This window comes from Miniopterus schreibersii (assembly GCF_964146895.1).
Source record: "Miniopterus schreibersii genome assembly, chromosome: 4".
Taxonomy (NCBI): domain Eukaryota; kingdom Metazoa; phylum Chordata; class Mammalia; order Chiroptera; family Miniopteridae; genus Miniopterus; species Miniopterus schreibersii.
In genome coordinates, this window is record NC_138105.1 from 64,060,170 (window position 1) to 64,081,806 (window position 21,637).

At 57.4% G+C, this 21,637-nt stretch overlaps 2 protein-coding genes and 1 long non-coding RNA gene across 3 annotated transcripts; 2 read left to right on the forward strand and 1 right to left on the reverse strand.

Annotated features, from left to right (window-relative positions):
* Nucleotides 1-479: 479 nt before the first annotated feature.
* GRIN3B (glutamate ionotropic receptor NMDA type subunit 3B) lies at nucleotides 480-9,315 on the forward strand (the record flags this gene model as incomplete). The annotated part of the gene is given in 17 exon segments (XM_081135439.1): nucleotides 480-742; nucleotides 744-790; nucleotides 793-851; nucleotides 2,837-3,164; nucleotides 3,167-3,252; nucleotides 3,256-3,416; nucleotides 3,889-4,921; nucleotides 7,434-7,579; nucleotides 7,657-7,707; nucleotides 7,709-7,770; nucleotides 7,892-7,936; nucleotides 7,939-8,039; nucleotides 8,356-8,390; nucleotides 8,392-8,483; nucleotides 8,486-8,517; nucleotides 8,595-8,653; nucleotides 8,847-9,315. Coding segments are annotated over 17 exon segments (3,069 nt in total).
* Nucleotides 9,316-9,367: 52 nt separating this feature from the next.
* On the reverse strand, nucleotides 9,368-16,501 carry TMEM259 (transmembrane protein 259). Its single transcript, XM_081135303.1, has 11 exons — nucleotides 16,074-16,501; nucleotides 12,966-13,238; nucleotides 12,287-12,386; nucleotides 11,980-12,090; nucleotides 11,638-11,760; nucleotides 11,450-11,550; nucleotides 11,310-11,367; nucleotides 11,090-11,173; nucleotides 10,848-10,980; nucleotides 10,675-10,774; nucleotides 9,368-10,587 (listed from the first exon to the last, which is right to left on the reverse strand). Exons 1-11 carry the CDS (start codon nucleotides 16,290-16,292, stop codon nucleotides 10,033-10,035), a joined length of 1,857 nt encoding a protein of 618 aa, XP_080991429.1. The 5' UTR covers nucleotides 16,293-16,501; the 3' UTR covers nucleotides 9,368-10,032.
* A 103-nt stretch (nucleotides 16,502-16,604) lies between these two features.
* Nucleotides 16,605-21,411, forward strand: LOC308556176. Its single transcript, XR_013998685.1, has 3 exons — nucleotides 16,605-16,750; nucleotides 19,543-19,662; nucleotides 20,410-21,411. It is a non-coding gene; the product is annotated as an uncharacterized lncRNA (long non-coding RNA).
* The last annotated feature ends 226 nt before the right edge of the window (nucleotides 21,412-21,637 follow it).

A 21,637-nucleotide genomic window follows, 5' to 3' on the forward strand; every position in this document is an offset into this window, starting at 1 on the left:
GGATAGATACCGCTTTCTCGAGGTGGGAGGTGCTGCTGTGTGACCAGGGGATTAAATCCTGACCCTTCCTGCTTCCCTGAGTGAACAGTGGGCCACATTCCCAGGTTGGAGAGTAAAGTTGGAGTGGAACAGGGGTGAATGTGGGACAGTTTTTAACCAAAATCTCTCCCTGGTATCAGCCTCAGTTTCCTCCCCTGGCACAGAAGGGGGAAGACAGCGGTTATTTACAGCCCCCGTGCAGTATGGCCGTTTGAGCCTTTGTGGTCAGCCCAGGGTAGTGAGTCCCACTCCTCCTTAGTGGGTCGCTTTCATTGCTGGCCGGGAGGTGGGGAGGGCAGGCTCAGGACTGTGGGCCAGGCAGAGAGGGATACGCCAGCCAGGGAGGACGGGAAAAGGTGTGGCCTGGGCCCGCCGGGGGCCCGCCTCCCGCGCGTGGCACCAGCAGTTCTGTCCCCACAGTACCCGCTGGTAACTTTGGGATGGGTTTTGTGCGAGTGCTGTGGCTGGGCCTCGCGCTGGCGCTGGGACCCATGCCTGCCAGGGGCCACCCGCAACCCTGCGGCGTCCTGGCGCGCCTGGGCACCCTCCTGCCCCGCGCACCCGCTGCCCGCGTCCGCACCCGCATCGCCCTGGCCCGGGCAGTACTGGCGCCACGGCCACCGCACAACTTGAGCTTGGAGCTGGTGGCCACCGCGACCTCTGCCCGCGACCCCGCCTCTCTGGCCCGTGGCCTCTGCCAGATGCTTCCCCGAGGCGCGGCCGGAGCTGCCGCCGCTGCGTTTCCTGGGGGCCGCACGGAGACCCCAGTGCTCAGCCTGCTGCGGCTGGAGGCGCGAGCCCCTCGGCGCCCGGTACGCATGACGCGCGGGGACCCGGGACGCAGATCAGAGAGGTCCCGGGACGATCCTGGGGTGCGGGAACCCTGGGTCCAATGCCTGGGTCCTTGGAACGCACGGGAACTGACAGACCTCTGGACCGCAGATGCAGGAGTCCCAGGGATGCCCAGTGGTCCAGGTGACAGCTGCCCAGGGGTTGGCGAGACCTGGGCCCCTGGACCCCGGATGCTCCCAGAACTCGGGACCAGAGGCAGGAGTCCAGGGATTCAGGCACCTAGAGCCCTGGTCCCATTGCTCCGGGACCCCGCTAGACTTCTCTGGACCTTGGAATACAGAATCCTCAGGACTCCCCCTTTAGGGCACGGAACCCCTGTGCAGACCCTTCCTTGGGCCTTGGTGGTGGAGTCTCACCACCAGGCTGCTGACCCTTTCAGCCCCAGGACCCATCCCAGTCGCTGCAAATGGCCCCTTCTAGGTCCGAGGGTGCCTCCTGGTTCCCACCCCGCAGGACCTCAGATCTGGGAAGGGAAAACGGGGCTCCCTGTTTGCTCTCCGGGGGTGGGGTGCCCTTCTTGGGTCCCCAGGCCACTCTCACCCTAAAGCCCTCCCTCTATCCTCCTTTTCACCCTCTCCACCTCTTTGGAGTTTATTTTCTCTTCTAGATTCAACCCCCATTCCCATCCCAGGCCCTGAATTTGGGATGAAAATTTAAAAAATGAGATAAGGAGGAGAGAAGGGTGACAGGCAGGGCTCTGGGGACCCTTTTGTGTCAGCAGGGAGAGGCCCAACACTGGGACGTGGGTCTGGTGGGAGCCTCCCTCCCTCCAAAGCCACCTTAAAGCCCCCTCCAGACCTTCTTTCTCCTCAGGGAAAAGAGACCCTGACCCCTGAGAGGCCCTGAGTCTCATCAACCCAGCTGACCCTGCTGAGGCCTGTTTTCCATATCCCCGCTTTCTCTCACGGGAGAGATGCAGGACCCAAATCCAGTTCCGTGGCGCCCTCTGCTGCTGTCTCTAAGAACTGCGGCCCTACTCGGAACTGTCCAGCTTTTGTAGGGACTGAGCAGCAGCGTCCAGCCTGTCCCCCAGCACTGGGCACCCTGTCTCCATGCAGGCAACATCCTGCCCACCTTAGGTGTCTGAGAAAGCTCTCCCCTCCTTCACAGGCTGAGCAAATCCAGGATAACTTTCTGGATGCCACTGACACAAGGGACCTCTCAGCCCCTGGTTTACCTGGCTCAGGGGCAGTGATGTGTAGGAGTCTTAGAGGAAGCACTCTGGCTTGGCTCCCAACATGAAGTCATCAACCAGTTTGTGATCATGGAGCTTTAGTCCTGGGCCCTTGAGGGATTCCCATCCAGGAGGGGTGGGTGAGGTCAGAACTGTAGTGAATGAGAGATTTGAGGCTGGGAGAGTCCAGAGGGGGAGCCAGAGTTCTGCATGGTTGATGGGCATGTCTAAATAGAGGAGGGGGCAATGGGGCTGAGTTTTGGGGTTTTTTAAAAAATATATTTTACTGATTTCAGAGAGAGGAAGGGAGAGAGAGATAGAAACATCAATGATGAGAGTCATTGATCAGCCTCCTTCTGCACACGTCCTGCTGGGCATCGAACCAAGATCTCTCAGATCATAGGTCGATGCTCCACTGCTGAGCCGTGCTGCCCGGGCTGGGACTGAGTTTGGAAGAATGTGTGGGATTTGACTGGCTTAGAGGGAGAAAGGTATTCCAGGTTGGAAATGGCACATGCAAAAATCCTCAAAGTGGAATGCTACCAAGGTGGCCAGAGACACAACAGAAGGCCCTGAATGTCAAGCCAGGAAGGCTGGGCTTTGTGTTGATGCCTGTGGGGAACCACAGAAGAGTTTAGAGTGGAGGTAGGCTGGGAGGAGGCAGGCATGGGGTCTAGTTATCAGAGTGACCTCTGTTTATTGAACACCTACAGATAGGGGTGGGAAGGATATGGTGGTTGCCAGCCCTAACTATGACCACCCCCTCCTCAGAACCCGTTCCACCTACAGCTGGACTGGGCCAGCCCCCTGGAGACGCTGCTTGAGGTGCTGGTGTCCGTGCTACAGGCCCATGCCTGGGAAGAAGATGGCCTGGTGCGGGACCCTGGTGGCCTCATGGCCCTCTGGACAAGCCAGGCTGGCAGGGCCCCAAAGTTTGTGCTAGACATAAGCCAGCCAGACACCAGTGATGCGGGGCTGCAGGCCCACCTTTCCTTGCTGGTGGCCCTGGAGGGGGGCTCAGCCCTGGTACCGGTGGCTGTGCTCCTTGGCTGTGACATGGCCCGTGCCCGTCAGGTGCTGGAGGCTGTGCCCTCTGGGCCCCCTGGCTGCTAGGCACACCACTGCCTGCTGAGGCACTGCCCACTGAAGGTCTGCCACCTGGGCTGCTGGCGCTGGGAGAGGTGGCTTGACCCCCACTGGAGGCTGCTATCCACGATGCTGTGGAGCTGATAGCACAGGCACTGGGCAGTGCAGCCCATGTGCAGCCAGAGCATGCCCTTCTCCCTGCCACCACCAACTGCAATGACCAGAAGCCAGTCAAGCCCAAGTCCTCAGGCAGCTTCTTGGCACAATGAGTGGAGACCCTGCTGTGGGAAGGGTGTACAGCCTCCACATGGAGCTGCCTCTGCCTGGGGCAACATTTCGGGGCACTTGCTGTATGCCAGGCACTGTGGCCTCACGAGAGAGCAGCTTTGTCCCTATCTGAGAAAGGGATTCTGGTGAGGGGTTTACTTGGCACTTTGGGAGAAGTGGGAAAGGAGAGGGAAAGGAGCAGAAAAGGTCAGTAGGCATATATCTCTGCCTGAACCCAGGGGAGCTCTGGAGGGTGGACAGTGCTCCAGAGCCAGGGGGCCCTACCGGGACATTCAAACTGGGTAGCTAGTCATTGACTTTGGGTCCCTACTGGTAAAGAGATCTGGTGTGGGGGGACACAACAGCATCTACTGTGGTTCCTGGTATGTGCTGAGAGGTGGGGAGCAGGGTCTGAGCTTTGCTAGGTGCTCCCGCTGCCTGATGCCTCCTTGTCCCCCACCTCCTGCTAGGTTCCTGAGCAACACATCCTTCCAGGGCCGCACAGGGACAGTATGGGTGACCAGCTCCTCCGAGGTGTACATGTCCAGGCACTTCCGGGTGTGGAGCCTTCTCCAGGACCCGCTGGGCACTCCAGCTTGGGCCACACTGGGCAGCTGGCAGGATGGGTGGCTGGAGTTGGAGCCAGGGGGTGCCGCTGTGCAGCCCCCACCCCCGCTGGGCACCCAGGCCCAGCCCAAGCTGCCCGTGGTGACCCTGGTGGAGCACCCATTTGTGTTTGCCAGAGAGCCAGACAAGGACGGGCAGTGCCCGGCAGGACAGCTGTGCCTGGCCCCTGGCACCAATGACTCAGCCACCCTGGATGTGCTGTTTCCTGCCTTGGCCAATGGCTCAGTGCCCCACGCCCTGCGCAAGTGTTGCTATGGTTACTGCATCGACCTGCTGGAGTGCCTGGCAGAGGACATACCCTTTGACTTTGAGCTGTACATTGTGGGCGATGACCAGTATGGCGCTCTGCAGGATGGCCGCTGGACTGGCTTGGTGGGAGACCTGCTGGCTGGCAGGGCCCACATGGTAGTCACCAGCTTCAGCATCAACTCAGCCCGCTCAAAGGTGGTGGACTTCAGCAGCCCCTTCTTCTCCACCAGCCTGGGCATCATGGTGCAGGCGAGAGACACAGCCTCACCCCTTGGCGCCTTTATGTGGCCGCTGCACTGGTCCACGTGGTTGGGTGTTTTTGCCACCCTGCACCTCACCATGCTCTTCCTCACACTCTATGAGTGGTGCAGTCCCTATGGCCTCACGCCCCGTGGCCGGAACCGCGGCACCGTTTTCTCCTATTCTTCGACCCTCAACCTCTGCTATGCCATCCTGTTCGGACGCACAGTGTCCAGCAAAACACCCAAGTGCCCCACGGGGCGTCTGTTCATGAACCTGTGGGCCACCTTCTGCCTGCTCGTGCTGTCTAGCTACACGGCCAACCTGGCTGCTGTCATGGTCGGGGACAAGACTTTCGAGGAGCTGTCAGGGATTCACGACCCCAAGGTGGCTGGCTGTGGGGGCTGGGGGCCAGAGCTAGGAGTTTGCCCACTCACCACCACCCGTCCCAAGACCCAACCACATGTGGCCATCTACTCTTGCAATTATTTATTGAGCACTATGGTGTGCCAGGCACTGGGGACCCAGCTGGGACAAAATAGGTGAAGATCTCCATCCCTGGTGGAGAATCAAGATAGATAAGCAAAACAGATGGCGTGTGAGATAGTGATAAAGTGCCAGGGACAAAAATAAGGCAGAGTGGGGACACAGGAATGTTGGGACATTTTCTCAAATGGGGTTAGGAATTCCTCTGGGAGGGGGTGAGGGACTTTTATGTAGGCATCAGAAAAGTGAGAGCACAACCCCCACGCAAAGGCCCTGGGGAGGACCTTGCCTGGTACTTTTGGGGTGTTTGAGGAACATCCAAGAGGCTTGAGCAGAGGGAGGGAGGTGAGGTCAGGAAGGTAATACAGAATGTAGGTCCTACAGGGCCTGTGGGCGCAGGACACCCTGGGCCTCTAAAGCAGTTCCCTCTGAGATTAAACTTCTGGGAGCCCTGGAGGACTGTAGGGAAAGCAGGGTTGTGCCCCAGTCTACACATATTTTTCTTTTCTTTTGATTTTAGGGAGAGAGAGAAACATCAATGTGAAAAAGAAACATTGATCAGTTGCCTCTTGCACACACCCCAACCAGGGACCAAACCCATAACCTGGGCATGTGCCCTGACTGGGAATCGAACTGGCGATATTTTGGTGCACAGGATGACTCTCAACCAAGCCACACCGGCCAGGGCTACTTATTTTTCTTTTTAATAAAAATTTTTTTAATATCCTTGAGTGGGGAGCAAAGAACATGAATGAACCCACTGTCTGGCTCAAAATCAACTGCCAGCCGCTTTCATCTATCACTAACCTTAGCTGCTGGGTTATTGCCACACAAATCCCAGACCTTGTGTCATTTCACCATAAATACTTGGAACTTTAACAAATATCGGACCCCTTTTCCCAGTTGTCTTTTTTGAATGTTTCAGTTGGTTTGACTCACACATTGCAGATGTTAGAAACCTCTGGGTTCTCAGCTCTGAGTTCCTTCTCATCTCTTTTGTTTTCTAGTGTTTGTTGAAGAAACTGTTGGGGTTTTTTTGGGGGGGGTGCCCCATACCATCTCCCACTGTTTGAATCTGGCTTATTGTGACCCCTGAGGGGTGTTCAGCTTGTTCTGCCACACACACCCCTTTTGTAAATCAGTAATCAAACGTAGATGCTGCCCAGCCGGGCATGGCTCAGCGGTTGAGCATTGGACTAGGACCCAGATCGCAGTTGGATTCCCAGTCAGGGCACATGCCCGGGTTGAGGGCTCGATCCCCAGTCAGGGGCTTGCAGGAGGTAGCTGATCAATGACTCATCATCGATGTTTCTCTCTCTCTCTCTCTCTCTCTCTCTCTCTCTCTCTCCCCCTTCCTCTCTCTGAAATCAACAAAGATTTTTTAAAAACCCAGATGCTGTGCTGTCTGATGCACTAGCCACTCACTAGGTATAGCCACTTTAGAAATTAAATGTGAGTGCTCAACAGCCACAGAGAACAGCACAGATATAGAGTTTTCATCATTGGAAAGTTCTAGGTGGCACTGTTCTAGAGGCTCAATCCAGCTGGTATGGCTTTTGGTGATGCTATAGCCCCATGGGGAACAGCCACACATTCAGGAGGAGTTTGCACAGACCATGGGCAGTGCGTAGAGAGCAGGGTGAGGAAACTGCACTGGTCCAGGAGGGATGGTGGGGGACATGGTGGGGCCTGGATGGGGGCTATGAAAGGGGTAGGCAGTAGGCTGGTTGTGGTGTTGTCATTCCTCACCAGAGGATATTTTTTCCATTGCTTTTTGTGTGTGTGTGTGTGTGTGAGAGAGAAAGTGGAAGGGAGAGAGAAACATCGATGTGAGAGAGACACTGATTGGCTGCCTCCTGCAGGAGCCCTGACCAGGGCCAGGGATCGAGCCTGCAACCGAGGTACATGCCCTTGGCCAGAATTGAACCTGGGACCCTTCAGTCCACAGGCCAACGCTCTAACCACTGAGAAAACTGGCCAGGGCAAGTTTATGGGTGTTTGTAAGGCAAAGTGGACCCCACAGGATTTGCAGGACAGGATGTGAGATGAAAGGAGGGAGAACAAGGAGCCATGGAGGCGGTAGGAGGAGGCAGAGGTCTGGAGTTCAGGGCCAAGTCTGTGATGGACTTCGGATACTTCGTGCTTTTCAACTGGGCAATTCTGTCCAGAGGGGACACTGTGGTTATCACACTGGGGGTGCTCCTGGCATTGTGAGGCTGGTGCCAGGGATGCTGCCCTACACTCACAGTGCCTGGGATAGCCCTCCACAGAGAATGAACTTGCCCCATGTCAGCCAGGAGGGGAGACAGTGGTTAAGAGCCTTGGGCCTGGGTTGGGAGCCAGAGCAGAGTTAGGTGGGGAGCCAGGTGAGGGCACAGGGGTGGTGTGGTACAGACTGGTCACCTGCCCACAGCTGCACCACCCGTCCCAGGGCTTCCGCTTTGGCACTGTGTGGGAGAGCAGCGCAGACGCCTGCATCAAGAAGAGCTTCCTCGAGATGTACGTGCACATGAGGCGACACAGTGCACCCACCACACCCCATGGTGTCGTGATGCTTACGTGAGACCAGGGCATAAAGAGGGGAGTGGCGGGGTGGTACACCTGGGCAGGTGTTCACCTCCTCCACATCCCTGCAGGAGCGACCCCCCCAAGCTCAATGCCTTCATCGTGGACAAGTCGCTTCTGGACTGAGGTCTCCATCGATGCCGACTGCAAACTGCTGATCATGGGCAAGCCCTTTGCCATTGAGGGTGAGGGGCCTCTGAGACCAGTGATCCTGGAGCAGCAGGGAGCCACTGGGGGCTCAAGGTGGGCACAGCTCCCCTGGGCTGTGTCCAGCCTGGTCCCAACCCAATTCCTGGCCTTCACCAGGTTATGGCATTGGACTCCCTCAGAATTCGCTGCTCACCTCCAACCTAAGTTCATCAGCCGCTACAAGTCCTCTGGCTTCATTGACCTGCTGCATGACAAGTGGTACAAGATGGTACCTTGTGGGAAGCGGGTATTCGCTGTCACAGAGCTGGGACAGGGCCTGGGATATAGGGTGGGGGTAGGTGGAGGCCCTGAGCCTGAGTGGGCCTTGACTGAGGTGGCTAATCCCCTGTTCATAAGCAAAATGTGTGTTGGTCTGCTTTCATACACTCTTCATCCCATAACCCCAACTCCAGTGCCCTCTCCTCCTTGAAACCTTCCTCCAGAACACGGAGCCCTAGCCTCCCAATCCAATTGCACTGCCCCAGGTCCACCTCTGGCCCAACCTGTGTCCCCCAGGCCAGGGCTCCCCAAGGGTCTGCCATTACCATGAAGGGCTTGTGCCTGTGTTCCACCCTCTGCAGACCCCGCAGATGGGTATCTACCACTTATCAGGTCTCTGTACTGTTCTGTGTGGGCGTGGGTAGTGCCTTACTCAGTTCTCTGGGGAAGCACATTTTCTACCTCCTAGTGCTGCCATGTATCCAGAAGGGCACAGGCTGCAGTACTGGCTACACACGAGCCAAGTGAAGAGATGGCACAGGGCGGGCAAGCATGGTCAGCCTCCCAACCTCACCCAACCCAGCCTCAGTCTCGCTCACAGAGAATCCACAGTGCCCTCAACACGGAGCCGCTGGACAGGGAGAAGGAACCTGAGCTAAGGTAAGGGGCTCCAGGGTCACTCCCACCCCACCAGCTCTCATACTTGCCTTCAGGCCTGCCATTTCACACCTCCCACTCCAGACCCAAACTAGTCAGTCTATGCCTCCCACCACCCACAGCCTCCTCAAGGAACCTGACCCCAGAGACCAGAGAGGGGCCACCTGTTCCCAGCCCATCCATCCTCTGTCCCCAGGGGTCTGGAGAAGCAGCAGCAAGACATACCAACTGCCCCCTCAGGCCAGGGTGACTGGACACAGGTGCATCAGGCCATGGTAAGGGAGTGTCACGTGTGCTGTCTCCTGGAGTCAACCTTGGCCACTGCTGCATCAGTAGTGGACACAGATATGGAAGGGGCCAGATCACTCGAGGGTCCCATTGGGCTCTGCTCCAATGGCCGGCTACCCACAGCACTACCCACAGGCGCCCCACGCCCAGGTGAGCTGGAGGAACTGGAACAGCACATCGCAGGTGCACGTACAAGGCTCCACCAGGCACTGGTGCGGCGTGGGGAGCTCATGGCCCAGCTCCCAGATGGAACTGTTACTGTGCCTGCTCCAGGCCTACAGGGGAGCAGCAGGGGGCCTCCTAGTGAGGTCTCCACCTGCTTTGTCTGTGGGAGGTGGCCATGCCCCACCACACCCAGCCCACTTGGTTTTGCATGAGGGTGGACCCTGCAGGAGTTAATCCCAGCACCTGGAGCATGCAGACACTGGCTGGGTGCTGTCAACAGACAGTTTATTCTATATACAAACACAATTTGTACACTGCAATTAAATAGAATGGAATGAGCGCTGTGCAGTCCTCACCGAGTGACCTAGTTGGGCCGCTGGCTCTCTCTGGAAGGAGCAAGGCTGGACCCTAGCGCCTGGTTGCTGTCTTTGAGAGTTGGCGCCCGCACGCCGTGTTTCTGTGCCAATACCCCAGCCCTGGCACACACATACGGGGGCAGGGGCTGTGGAAAAGGCACTGCGCACAACGGAGCACCAGCTGAGTGGCCAGGACAGTGAGGGAGGCCCCCACTAGTGTTCACCTGGCTCAGAGACTTGCTAGACTCTGTCCCTAGATACAGCTTGCTCCAGACATTACACCAACCCTTTCCAGAACCTTCCACGGAGACCCTACCCCCTTTCCTGCCCCAACCTGCCTTGATTCGCTGGCTGAGGGGGCCCACCACAAATGTAGCAGGGACACGCTGTGGGCAGGCCCCACACCTGGGGAGAGGAGCCCATCCCTGGGCAAACCAGATGGACCCTGACACAAAGCCAACTGGGCAGACCCAGGGACACTGGGGATAGCCTCCCTGAGCCCCAAGGACCCCAGTCAGGTCACACCGAGCTGGCCTAGACAGCCAAGGACAGAGGCACTCAGTTGCCTAGGACTTAGGAGCCGATCTCCAAGGGCTCATCTGCTGGGGCTGGGGACTCAGGGCTGGGCCCACTAACCCCGGTGGCCAGGAGGTGTGTGTCAGGTGCTGGGGAGTCGCTTGGGGGGACACTGTCCTGGGGGACTTGGAGGCCCTGAGGGAAACCCCCACCTGGGCTCAGGGGGCTGGCTGCCCTTCGTTCCAGGAGAGAGGCGCTCAGGCCAGATAGGAAAGAGGCATCTGTGATGATGGCAGCTGTCTCTGCCATCCAGCCCAGATCACTACTGGCTGCTGCAGCCACTGAGGCTGCTGCAGCCACCAAAGAGCTGGGCGCTTCAGCCACTGGACTGGGGACACCACCAGCCCCCAGTGAGCCAGGGTCCAGGGTGGGGGGCTGGCTAGCAGGGTCAGGAGCAGCGGCCGGGGCACCCCCATTGTTGTTGAGGTCATCTGGCAGCGCCGTGGGGGTGCCAGGGCCCAGTGGCGGTGTCTGTAGCAGCATCTCCTGGATGCGGATCTGCTGCAGGATGGCAGGCAGCTCATAGTGGTGGAAGAAGTAGATCATGGAATGCTGGAGGCAGGGTGGGCATGCATCAGGCCCAGTACAGGGCCAGACCACCCACAGGCTGGACCTTGGGGAGCAGGCAGGACCCCTCACCTGGATGAAGAGCCAGGAGGTGACTAGGGCCAGACTGCTATACTGCCCATTGAAGCGGTAGTGGTAGGCATAGAAGGCGAAGTGGTACAGGTAGAAGAACCTGCAGGAGGCACAGTGAGGTGCCGCCAGTCCATACCCCACCCCAACCCCACCTGGACCCCCATGGCACTCACCGCAGCCAGTGTCTCTTGCTGGTGTTAGTGTGGCAGCAAATGGCATCATACTGGTCAGCCAGCCACACGATGAGGATGATGTAGAAGGCGGTGGTGGTGTCATTGAAGAACTCTGACATGATAGCCTCCATCCCTGCAGGAGGCCGTGGGTTGCGGTGGGCATGGTGGGAAGGCCAGGGACAGAGGGGAGGTGGGTGTGGGGGGCTGGGTGGGGAGGCAGAAGGATGGGCAGAGGTCCTCACCCACGAGGGCCAGGATGACGGTCAGGAGGGGTGCTGCAGGGAAGGCGATGGCCATGTTCATCTCCAGCATCTGCAGCAGGTCCACTGCGGGCAGAGGGTGGAGGGCGGGCAGACCGGGTGAGGCGCCCCTCGGGGGGTGGGGTAGGCAGGGAGCCATGGGGGCCATGGGGGCCTAGGGCTGACCCCACTATTCCTCCCGCCACCTGGAGGGGAGACTCACCAATGAAGACAAAGATTTGGTGATGGGAGTATCGGAGCAGCATGGACACACTCAGGGTCTGCAAGGGAAGGAGGGTGAGGCTAGGGAAGGGCCACCTGCCCCAATACCCTCTGCCCCAGCCCCAGTCTCAGGACACTCACAAAGATGACCATGATGACAAAGGCAGCCAGATAGGATGCTCGGGCCATCCACATGCTCACAAATCTGTAGTGCTCACCTGACACCACGTTCCGCAGGAAGCCTGTACAGGGAGGCCGTGAGCACCACTGCCTGCCTTCCATCCCGCCACTGCAACCCCCACCCTCCCTAGCCCTGGTCCCAATTGCACCCTTGTTCTCTTCGTTCTCGGCCAGGCCCTTCACGCTGGACATGAGGATGTCATCGTAGCCCAGGAACTCAGCCAGCAGCAGGCGGCTGAAACGGTCCCCGAAGCACTGGTCCCGTGTGGGGTCTGCAAGTGGCACACCAATTGGGGTGCACCTGGTAAGGCTTCCATCAGCCCTCATCCACCCCACCCAGGCAGTGCTGTGACTGTCAGACCTGGGGGACAGTCCAATGAGACAGGGGGTTGGGGAGAGCTTTCTGCAGCTGGAGCAGGGATGGCCCCCGGACCTCGGTCTTAAGCGCTTCTGAGTCACCCCCTACCCTGGCCATCTCCCAGGTGACTCACCCAGGGTGACAACCATGACTGGGATGCTGAGCCGCTGTCTCGTGGCCTGTGACAGGCGCAGGAAGCCGTACTCCAGCGAGTACTCCACAATGTACTCGTCCTGTGGCCACACTGGGTGGGAATGGCCTGTCAGCCTGCAGAGCCCCAGCCAACCCTACTCCCACCTTCAGAGGAGGGGCCCAGAGAGGGAGGGGCCCAGAGCACCTCCATCAGTCTCACATGCTGACAGATGGGGAAATGGAGGCTAGGAGTGGCCATTCTCCCCATTCAGGAGGGTGACTCCACCTGATACCTTGGCAACACGTACCTTTCGAGGGTGTCTCGGGGAAGGGGAACTCCTGGCTATCATTCAGGGCCTCGGGGCCAGTGGGTGGCTTCAATACCTTGGGCTCAATGTCCAGCTCAAACTGTGGGTCACCAGGAGGTGGGGCGTCAGTGGGCCCTTGGCACCAGAGGCCTGGCACAGAGACCCCCCTCTCCTGCCACCTGGAAGGAGGAGTGCTGTACCCATCCACTGTGACCTCCAGCCTCTGTCAGAATGTCCTCCATCTCTGGGACTGAAGGGCCTCTGACCAGTGTCCCATTAAAGACCCCTCACCCAACACCAAGATCATGGCCATCTCCAGGTCAGTGTCTGTGCCCTGAAGTTGGGGATGGGGCCACCTGGGTGAGGTCTATACAACACCCTACCCACACCGACCCCTTCACCCACGGAACTCTGCCTTCTGACGGTACAAGCATGTCCTTCCCTGCAGGCTGTGGGCTCCACACACCCACCCCTGCGGGCAGCTGTGTCATCTGGGATGGCCAGGACTGCTAGAGCTCTCAGCCCAGACCCTCCTTGGGCCTCCTCAGCACCCCCAGAACGAGGCCAGTCCCTTTAAGGTAACAGTCTGCCTCGCACAGCACCCCTATCCCACCCCAAGGCCACATGAGTGCCAGGCCCTGCAAGGTCCAGAGCTTCCCCAGCAGCTCGACCAGCTTACCTGGATAGAATGGTTCCCAAACATCTCCATAGTTAGCTCCTCCTCCTCCTCCTCCAGCTCCAGACCACCAGGCTCAGCAGCCAGGCTAGGGAAACTGCTGCGACCACTGTCACAAAACTGCAGGAAGACGGGTGCACGACTCGAGTTCTGCTGTACCTCCACGCGTAGGACGCCCTCTCGTGGCCACTTGTCACGCACGTGCTCCAGGCAGTTGATGGGAGATCGGGAGAAGACGATGTGGATATAGGCTAGGACGAAGAGCACAAACAGGGCCTGGGGGCAGGAGGCCCCAACCCCAAAAGTGAGGCCTGAGTTTTGTGGATGAGGGAGAGGATCCCCAGGGCTCTGAGGTCCCCTAAGCCCTAAACCCACCCTGGCCTCTCCTGGCAACATGGATCCTGGGGGTGTCACTGGTCCAAGGCCCTGACAACCTTGCTCTGTGAGAGTTAGGATGAGGCACTCCTTTGCGCATGTGGAACCCCCACCCTGGGAGAGACCATCAACTAACTGCTCCCATCCTAGGAGGCCCAGCCCAGATGCCACCACCCCTGGGCCACCTGCTGGGCCCCTACTGTCCCCAAGAGGCCTACCCAGCCACCTCACATTCTGCCTTGTCCTCAGAGTGCCCCTGACCTCACCAGCTAAAAACAGCCTCTCTCGCCCACCAGGCACACTCTGGCAGCGCCAGCTCTCTCTGCGGTACTTTCTCCATCACTAAAATGAGGACAGCAGGGGTTTCATCTGGATGCTCCTGTGCCCAGGGGGTGGTGCCAGGGGATGCTGCTCAGCACCCCAGTGATCAGGATGGCCCCCCAAAGAACAAGCAGCCTGATGTTAAAAGTGCCGAGGGGGTCTCTGCCTAGGTCACTAACAGCACCTTCTGCCTGCCTGGCTCAAAGTAAGTGCATCAAAAGGACCCTCCATTTGTATCTATTTAGAACACCCTTCCCCCAAGAGCTCACCTCACTGACAATCTTGCTTCTCATAGGGCCTCAGATGGCCAAGTGTCACCCTCCCATCCTTGAAGCCATGGGCATCACCCCCATATACCCTGCCCACTGCCCACCTTTGGGGAAAGGGCCCAGCTGGCCCAATGTGGTGCCTGCCTCCTTGGGAAAAGATAGGTGTCAGGGAACCTTAATGGCTATTCAGCCAAAAAATGGGGTGATCCTTCAGCTGGGCCAGCACAGCCTCTAACCACCCCCACCAAACACATGCTCCCACACCAAATTACTACTCTCTGGGACCAGCTGACTGTGTGGTCCAGAATCACAGCTTGGAAAAACCTGGGTCACAGACACCAGAGCACAAAGTCCCTCCTTGCCTTCTGACAGGGATACTGATGCTCAGGGGGTTGTTGAGTTGCCCATGGCTACAAAGCTACCAGTAAGGCCTCCAGAACCCCATAGGGAAGTATCAATGCCAGCTGTGGACCACTTGGCCTCCCCTCTGGAGTCTGCTCTGCAGACTAGGCAAAGGCTGGGTTATTAAGGCACCTACTCCTGGTCTGGCAATGGTGGCTGTGACCTGAGAGGGATGGGGAGAGGCGCTGTGTCTGAGCACACCATAGCATGCCTGGATCCAGCCATGCCTGAAGCTGCAGGAGCCCATCCCAGACTCCTCAGTTGCATGAGCTCCAAGAGCTCTCTTGGGCCAATGTGAACCACTTCCTTTGCTTGCAGACAAAAGTGCCACAGGAGGATGGAGGTTAGGGCATCAGTAAGATCTCAGCAGACAGACCTCAGAGCACCTGGGCATTCAGGTCTCAACAAACAGATGCTAAAAACAAGAGTACCTGGGGCCTCTGTTAGGTGAGGAGAGGGCTGGGTGAGGCAGTGTGGAAGGTCAAAGGAGCCTCCACAGGCCAGCCTGCACCCCAGCCACTCTTCTGGGGACCACTGGGCTGGTGATGGGAGTTGTGAAGTGCAAGAGGCAGGGCCTGGGACCCAAAGCTGTGGTGGGAAGCAGGTAGCTAACTCCGAAGCCTCTATGCTCAGCCCCCAGCCCCGCTGCTCTCCAGGCCCTGGGGCTGGCCAGCAACCCAAGTGCCTCCACATCCAGCATTAGCCCTCAAGCAAACCCAAAGCTGGCTTCACAATGTCAGCACCCCCAGCCCCTCCCTGGCAGTACTCCGATGGGAAACTAAATGCCTGTTTCTCCCTGTCCTCAGCCAGGTCAGGCAACAACTGGGACCACCCCTCCGCTCCACCCAGAAACCCAGAACCCTAGTGCCCAGTGAGCTCTGGGCCCACACTTGAGCGAGCCAGCCCCCTTCTTAGAGGAAACTAGATCAATGTAGGTTCTTCCTGAGATGCACTCATGGTTGAAACCTCTATGCCACCTGAGGAAAGATGGGAAGGAGTTTTGTGTGCAGCATCTTGTTAAGACATGAGTAGCATCGATGGCTGTGACGTTATCATTAACCCTGGGAGGTGACCTCAGCTAGGTCACATTCCCCTGTAAGGCTCAGAGGAGGAAGAGTTGGGTTGGGGGGACTGATAGAGGGTCCAAAGGAGGGGAATAGCCCCAAGAAAAGGGGATTCAGAAGGAAGAGATGGAAGGGGGAGCATACTTCCAGTGCAGGTGGGTGGTCCCAGGTGTATCCTAAGGGGAGCAGGGTGCTCTGGAATCTTTCCCAGTTTGAGGAAGCCCAGGATTGGGGACCTGGGCCAGGACAGGCAAGAGAGGACAGGATTGGGGGGGGGGGTGTCCTCCCAAGGCTGATGACCCCAAGTAGCATGGTAGGGGACACAGGGCTGGAAGGAGGTCCCAGGCAGGTCAGAACGAGGCTCCAGGCTTCAGGGAAGTGGGTCATCAGTAAAAGGGTGAGGCCAAGAGTGGGTGCGGCCTGGGAGTTCCTGGAATCGGGACCAGGGGCCACCCATAGGGTGAGATTCGGGCCTTCTGAGGGTGAAGTGTCAAATAGGGGGGATCAGAAGTTAGGGCGGCTGCCTAAAGGGGATGGTACCCTACGGATCAGACCCGGTCTAGACCTCCAAGTGAAGGGGGTTGGCTGTCCTGGGTGGGTTCGGGGTCAGAGGTCGCAAGTCTAGGGGGTGTGGATCCGGCTGTTGAGGTCAAGAGTCGGGGGGTCGGGGCCGCGGTCACCTTGAGCAACACGAAGAACTCGAAGAGACGGCGAAAGGCAGGAGGGAAGAGACGCGAGTAGGTGACTGCCATCTTGAAGAAGAGCGCGTGGAAGAGCCGGTCGCGCACGTTGATGAGCGGGTTGGGGTTTAGGTTGGGGGTGCGGGGCCCGCGCGCGGGAGCAGGGCCGCCGCCGTTAGGCCCGGGCCCCGGAGCTCCGGGCGCCGCGTGCTCCGACATGCCGCCCAGCGTCGCGCCTTAACGGCCCGCGGGTCCCCGAGGGCGCCTCCCGGCCGCCATCGGCCGTCCTCTCCGCCGCCGCGCTCCTCACGGCCCCAGGGCCGCCGCCGCCATCTTCCGCCTCCGCGGCCCTGCTGACGCCAGCGAGTCTCAGCGCCGGCAAGAGCGGACCTTCTACGCCCGCGAGGAACGTAGGGATGCCGGCTGTCTACCCGCGGCGGCCCCGCCCTCTGGCTTACCCGCGCCGAGGGGCGGGGCTGGGTCAGCCAGGTCTTTTGTATACTGCCCCACAATGCCCCGCTGCTGCTGAGACGTGCTTGGGAGGTAAAATTAATCAATATTTGAGGCTTAACCAAAGAGACCTTAGGTAAGCGCGACGGTGGAAGATATTTTTTGAGGTGGCGCTGTAGAAGGCCAGGCCAAATGGAAGCATAAACTATGTCACTCTAAATGTAAAAGTAAGTTCTTTATTGCCTTTAAATCCCCTGTGACGTACGTGGGGGGGGGGCGGCCTCGTGCGCTATATTGCAACTTCGGGGTGGTGTGCTGTTACTTTGCCGTAAGGATAGCGCTGCAAAACTTTGTCGCTGTTTTGCCCCGCCACGCGGGCTGTTGAAACAGTCCCCTCGCGGGGGAGCGGTCTCAGCCAACCCCGCCCTCCCGAGGAGGAGGAGTTGCTGAGTGACCCCCCATCTGAGGCAAGAGGCCGGCGTCGCTGAGCCCGCGCCTCCTTCTCTGACCTCTTACTGGGCCCGTAGCTTGTGTGTCCAACACTCACTGAGTGCGCACTGCGGGCCAGGACCTTCCACACGCGCTACGGTCCCAGGAGCGGGCTGGTTACATGGAAGCGTAGAAAGCAGGGCTCCGGAGGCATGGAGCCAGGGCCTTCAGCGGCCACCCTGACGAAGGACAATGGACACCTAGGCCTGGTGCAAACAGGTTTAGGGAAGTGAGCGCACAATGTCCAGGGCGGTGGTGGGGCGGGGTCCCTGCCCTCGCAGAGCTCGGGGACCAGCATGGAGACCGGCAAACAGGCAAGGGGGGTGTCTGATCTGGCTCCTGGTGTGGAGCTCCCACCGTGAGGTGCGCAGACAGGGCCTCTGAGAAAGGCCAGGGCGTGGGAGGTTGTGGGGGTGGCTGTCCTGAATTGAATCCTGTAGTCAGGGGGGCAGGTGACTTCAGCTGTGACCCAGAGGCTAAGGAGAACCTTCCAGACCTACCTGTTGGGTTTTATAATCCTGGGAGCCCAACACTCTGAGTGGACAAACAGACCGACCCATACCTGCGATACCCAACCAGGAGGCTGAAGTCATTCTCCTCCTGTGTTCTGCACGGTGCCTGCATACAATTGGTGCTCAATAAATGCACACTTCTGAAATTATAGATAAACCCCCAGATCACTTGTTAGTTGTAAAGGGAGAGAAAAAAATCATATTTTCTAATGGAGAGGCCAGGCGGTCTTGATCCCTCTGACCTCGGGGAGCACACCATGCTGCACTGTGGCAGGCACTGTGGGTCAATGATCCCTCCATCACGGCCCAACACATCACCCACACGGGCTCCTGAGCAGGGAAATGTGGCCAGTGAGGCTAAGGAGCAGAATTTTAAACTTAGTTTATTTTTATTAATGTAATTTCTTTTGAAATAGCCCCACGTGATAGGTGGCTGCTGTATCCAGCAGCACAGTCTAGCGCTCACTTATAGATATGTGGGACCCACGATGCCAGTGCAACTTCACCACGGGTCAAAACTGTGTGGCCAGCCGCTGGACAACTGTCGCCATCAAGAAAAAGGACAAGCAGGGAAAGAGTTCTAAATCTAAATCACAAGGCATAGAGGACCCAATGCCTCGCCACCTTCCTGGGGACAGCAGGGGAGTTAGAAGCTTGCCTGAATTTCTGAGGATACTATGGGTGTGTGTGTAGATGGAGAGGGGGTTTGGGGTGGGGGTGTTGAGGCTAGCCAAATTCAGGCAGGTTGGGAATTACATGGGATCTTGGGTTGGGACACTGAGTAGGTGACCCGCCAGCCATGCTGGAAGGAGGGCAGTGAAGGAACCAGGTAGAGAATATCAGGCAGAGGGCACAGCCAAAGCAAAGGCCATAAAGCAGAGCAAGGAGAAGGTCAGTGTGCCCAGGGCAGAGCATGGGGGCCTGGAGGACACCTTTGTTGAGGGAGCAATGGGGATTTATGGCGAACTGTGAGCAAGAGAGGCTCCTGACCCCAGTTAACCGGCTAAGATTGTTACTTTTGTTGTTTTCTTTTTTTAATCCTCACCGGATATTTTTTTTCCAGAGGGAGACAGAGAGGGAGGGGGAGGGGGAGGGGGGAGGGAAAGGGAGACATTGATCTGAGAGAGACACATTGATTGGTTGCCTCAGGCCAGACATGGAACCTGCAATGGAGGTACATACCCTTGGCCGGAATCCAACCTGGGACCCTTCAGTCCATGCGCCGAAGCTCTAATCACTGAACCAAACCAGCTAGGGCACTTTTGTTGGTTTGGCTGCATCATGCTTGTTTATCTGAGGAGCAAACAATGACTTTTTGCAGAGAGCAAGGGGAGTGTCCATAGTCCCCCAGGAGATGCCCAAAGCCTCTGCTGAAGGGCCCAGCCCTGGGTCCCACACTGAACTTCTGGGGTCCCTCTAAGAACCCAGACACTTCAGGGAGAGGATTGCCACAGAGATGTCTGCTGATAAAGGGGCACCAGGGCCCTCACTGCCCCTGCAGCCCCCCTGTGCCCAGCCACCAAAACCCCTGGGCTCAGACCCCTGTTCAGCACCTGAGACCCCTGCAACCCCAGGTCCTCCAGCCCCTGCAGTCTCCCCAGGGGTCAGCCTGGATGGATCAGTGAGTGCCATGGAGCCAAGGGCACAGGGCAGCTGCAGCAGCTCAGGACCTCCCTGCCAGGTTCCCCTGGCTGAGGCCAAAATTTCTAAGATTTTGACATGTGTTGACTCAACAGCCCTTATCTCAGGGTTTACACACATGAACCCACAGATGTCAGCCCTAAGGGCAGTAGATGCTTTACAGATAGAAGAGGGAAGCACAGAGAGGTGAAGTGTAATTGTGGAAGGTCACACAACCAGGTGGGCAGTCATAATTTGAACACAGGCTCTAAGGCGGGGACACTGATGTCAAGAGAACTAACTACATATAATTCCATCAATCTAAGGTCCTCCAGCAGAGGTCCTCGAATTTCAAGCACTCCTTATTTTACTGCATTTTGCTTCCTTGTGCTTCACAGATACTGCAGTTTTTACAAATGGAAAGCAAGACCCTCCACCAACAAAAGGGTTATAGCCCACCTTATTTCAATACTCACTTTATTAAGGTGGTCTGGACCCAACCCCACAGTATCTTCAAGGTATGGGTGTATAAATATTCTAAGCTTCTGGGACCCCAGGATTTCAAAGTCTGGGAGGTCTGAGTCTGGATTTCTGGGGTTCTGGGAGACTCAAAGCCTAGACCAGGGGTTGGCAAACTGTTTTCTGTGAAAGGCCAGAGATCCATTGTTTTCAGTTCTGCAGCCCAGAAACCACCCAGCCCTGCATTAATGGTTAATGCCAGAAGGTTAATGGTCAATAAACGAAGGAGCTGAGCAACGATAAAACTTAGGACACCGAAATTTAAATATTTTGTGATTTCCAAGCTTTGTGTAACAGTATTTTTTAAAATATGCTTTCATTGATTTTTAGAGAAAGAGAAAGGGAGAGGGATCGAGAGATAGAAACATTGATGAGAGAGAAACATCATCAGCTGCCTCCTGCACGCCCCTTCCTGGGGATTGAGCCCGCAACCCAGGCATGTAGCCTCACTGGGAATCGAACCAGTGACCTCCATGCATGGGACGACGCTCACCCGAGCCGCACTTGCCAGGGCTAACTTGCCCAGCTCTTATGTGGCACTTATGACACTGCAAACGCCCCAGGCTTTATTCTGAACGCATGGTGAATATCAATGCCTGGGAGACAGACAATTTCACAGATGGGAGGCTGAGGCTGGGCGGGTGGCGTTGCAGGGCTTGCCTCCGTCTCTGGCAGGCAGGCAGGCTGGTGGGTGCTTCTGGGGTTTGGAACCATCCAGGCTCATTCTTCTTATTTCTGTGTTTTAGCTCCTGGCCAGCACTGTGGAGGCCCCACAGCTTTCCCTGACAGAAATGCTGTAAGGGGACCCAGCCCCCCCGGACATGGGCGGGCTGCTGTCCTGTGAGTGTGCCTGCCTGGACTGGCATGAGTTGGACACAGGGCTGCAGACACAGGTGGGGGTCACATGCAACTTCTCAGAGATTCCCCACTCAGATGGTGTCCCTAGGGAGTAACTGGTGGCCCCCTGGACAAGCACCAAGGGCCATGGCATGGCAAGGAGACCCATGGCCATGTTGCCAGCAGCCACTGACCACCACAGGCTGGCTTGAGCCCCCTCTCACCACTGGCCTCCACAGTTCCCTGGGGCCCACCTCCTGCCCCAACAGGACCTGCATGGAATCCACTTGAACACCCCATGCCCTTACCATCTCACAGCTCCCACCTAGACATCAAGAAACTGAACTGTTCCCATACTCAGAGCTGCATTGCCTCATTGTTGACCCTCCCCTGTCCACTGGTCCCCATTTCACAGATGATGAAACTGAGACCCAGAATGGGAAGGACTCGCCTAAGACTACCCAGCTAGGACTTGAACCCTGAAGAAAGGAGTCTTCAGATAGATGGAATGGGAGAATGACAGGCAGAGAAAGAGGAAGTAGACACTGAGAGTGGGGAGCCAGGGATCAGTGCTCTCCAGGGAAGGGGCAGTGGTAGGTCATCTCTGAGCTTTCACAGAGTCCAACCAGCCACTTGTCAAATGTGTCAAGTTCCTATACATGCTTCAGAACCCCATGTCATGTCTCCTCTTATGTTCAGCTTTCCTTGACCCCTCCGAGTGGAGGCCCAACTTCCCTTCCAGGTTCCTCCACCCCAGGCCCCTTTTTCTGTCCTGTACTTGCTCACTTGGGGCAGGGGACTCTGTGCCTGGCTCTGTCTTCCCCAAGATGGGCAGCGCTAGAGCTAAGGTCTCCTGGAGCCAGCATCGCCTAGCAAGGGACTGGCCCAGAGCCATCTCAGGGAGCTTTAGATGAATGAATAATGAACAAATTACTAAATAAATAAATTTATTTATTGTTATTTATTAATTGATTGATTTATCTGTACAAGCAGACATCACCTATTGAGCATCAACGGTGTGCCTGTTCTGGTGCACTTGGTAGCCTCAGACCTAACCCCAGGGCATCTCCTGATTTCAACTTTACACTATTTCATATACACACACCCATCGCCCCATTATTCCTCAGCCCAGAATTC

Coding starts and splice junctions, on each gene's coding strand:
- TMEM259 (XM_081135303.1), bottom strand. CDS start 16,292: ATGTCGGAGCACGCGGCGCCCGGAGCTCCGGGGCCCGGGCCTAACGGC. Junction 10,981..11,089: donor CGTCATCCTGGCCCTCGTGG/GTGAGGACCTCT, acceptor GGCCTCCTGCAG/GGATGGAGGCTATCATGTCA. Junction 10,775..10,847: donor AGCAAGAGACACTGGCTGCG/GTGAGTGCCATG, acceptor TGCCTCCTGCAG/GTTCTTCTACCTGTACCACT.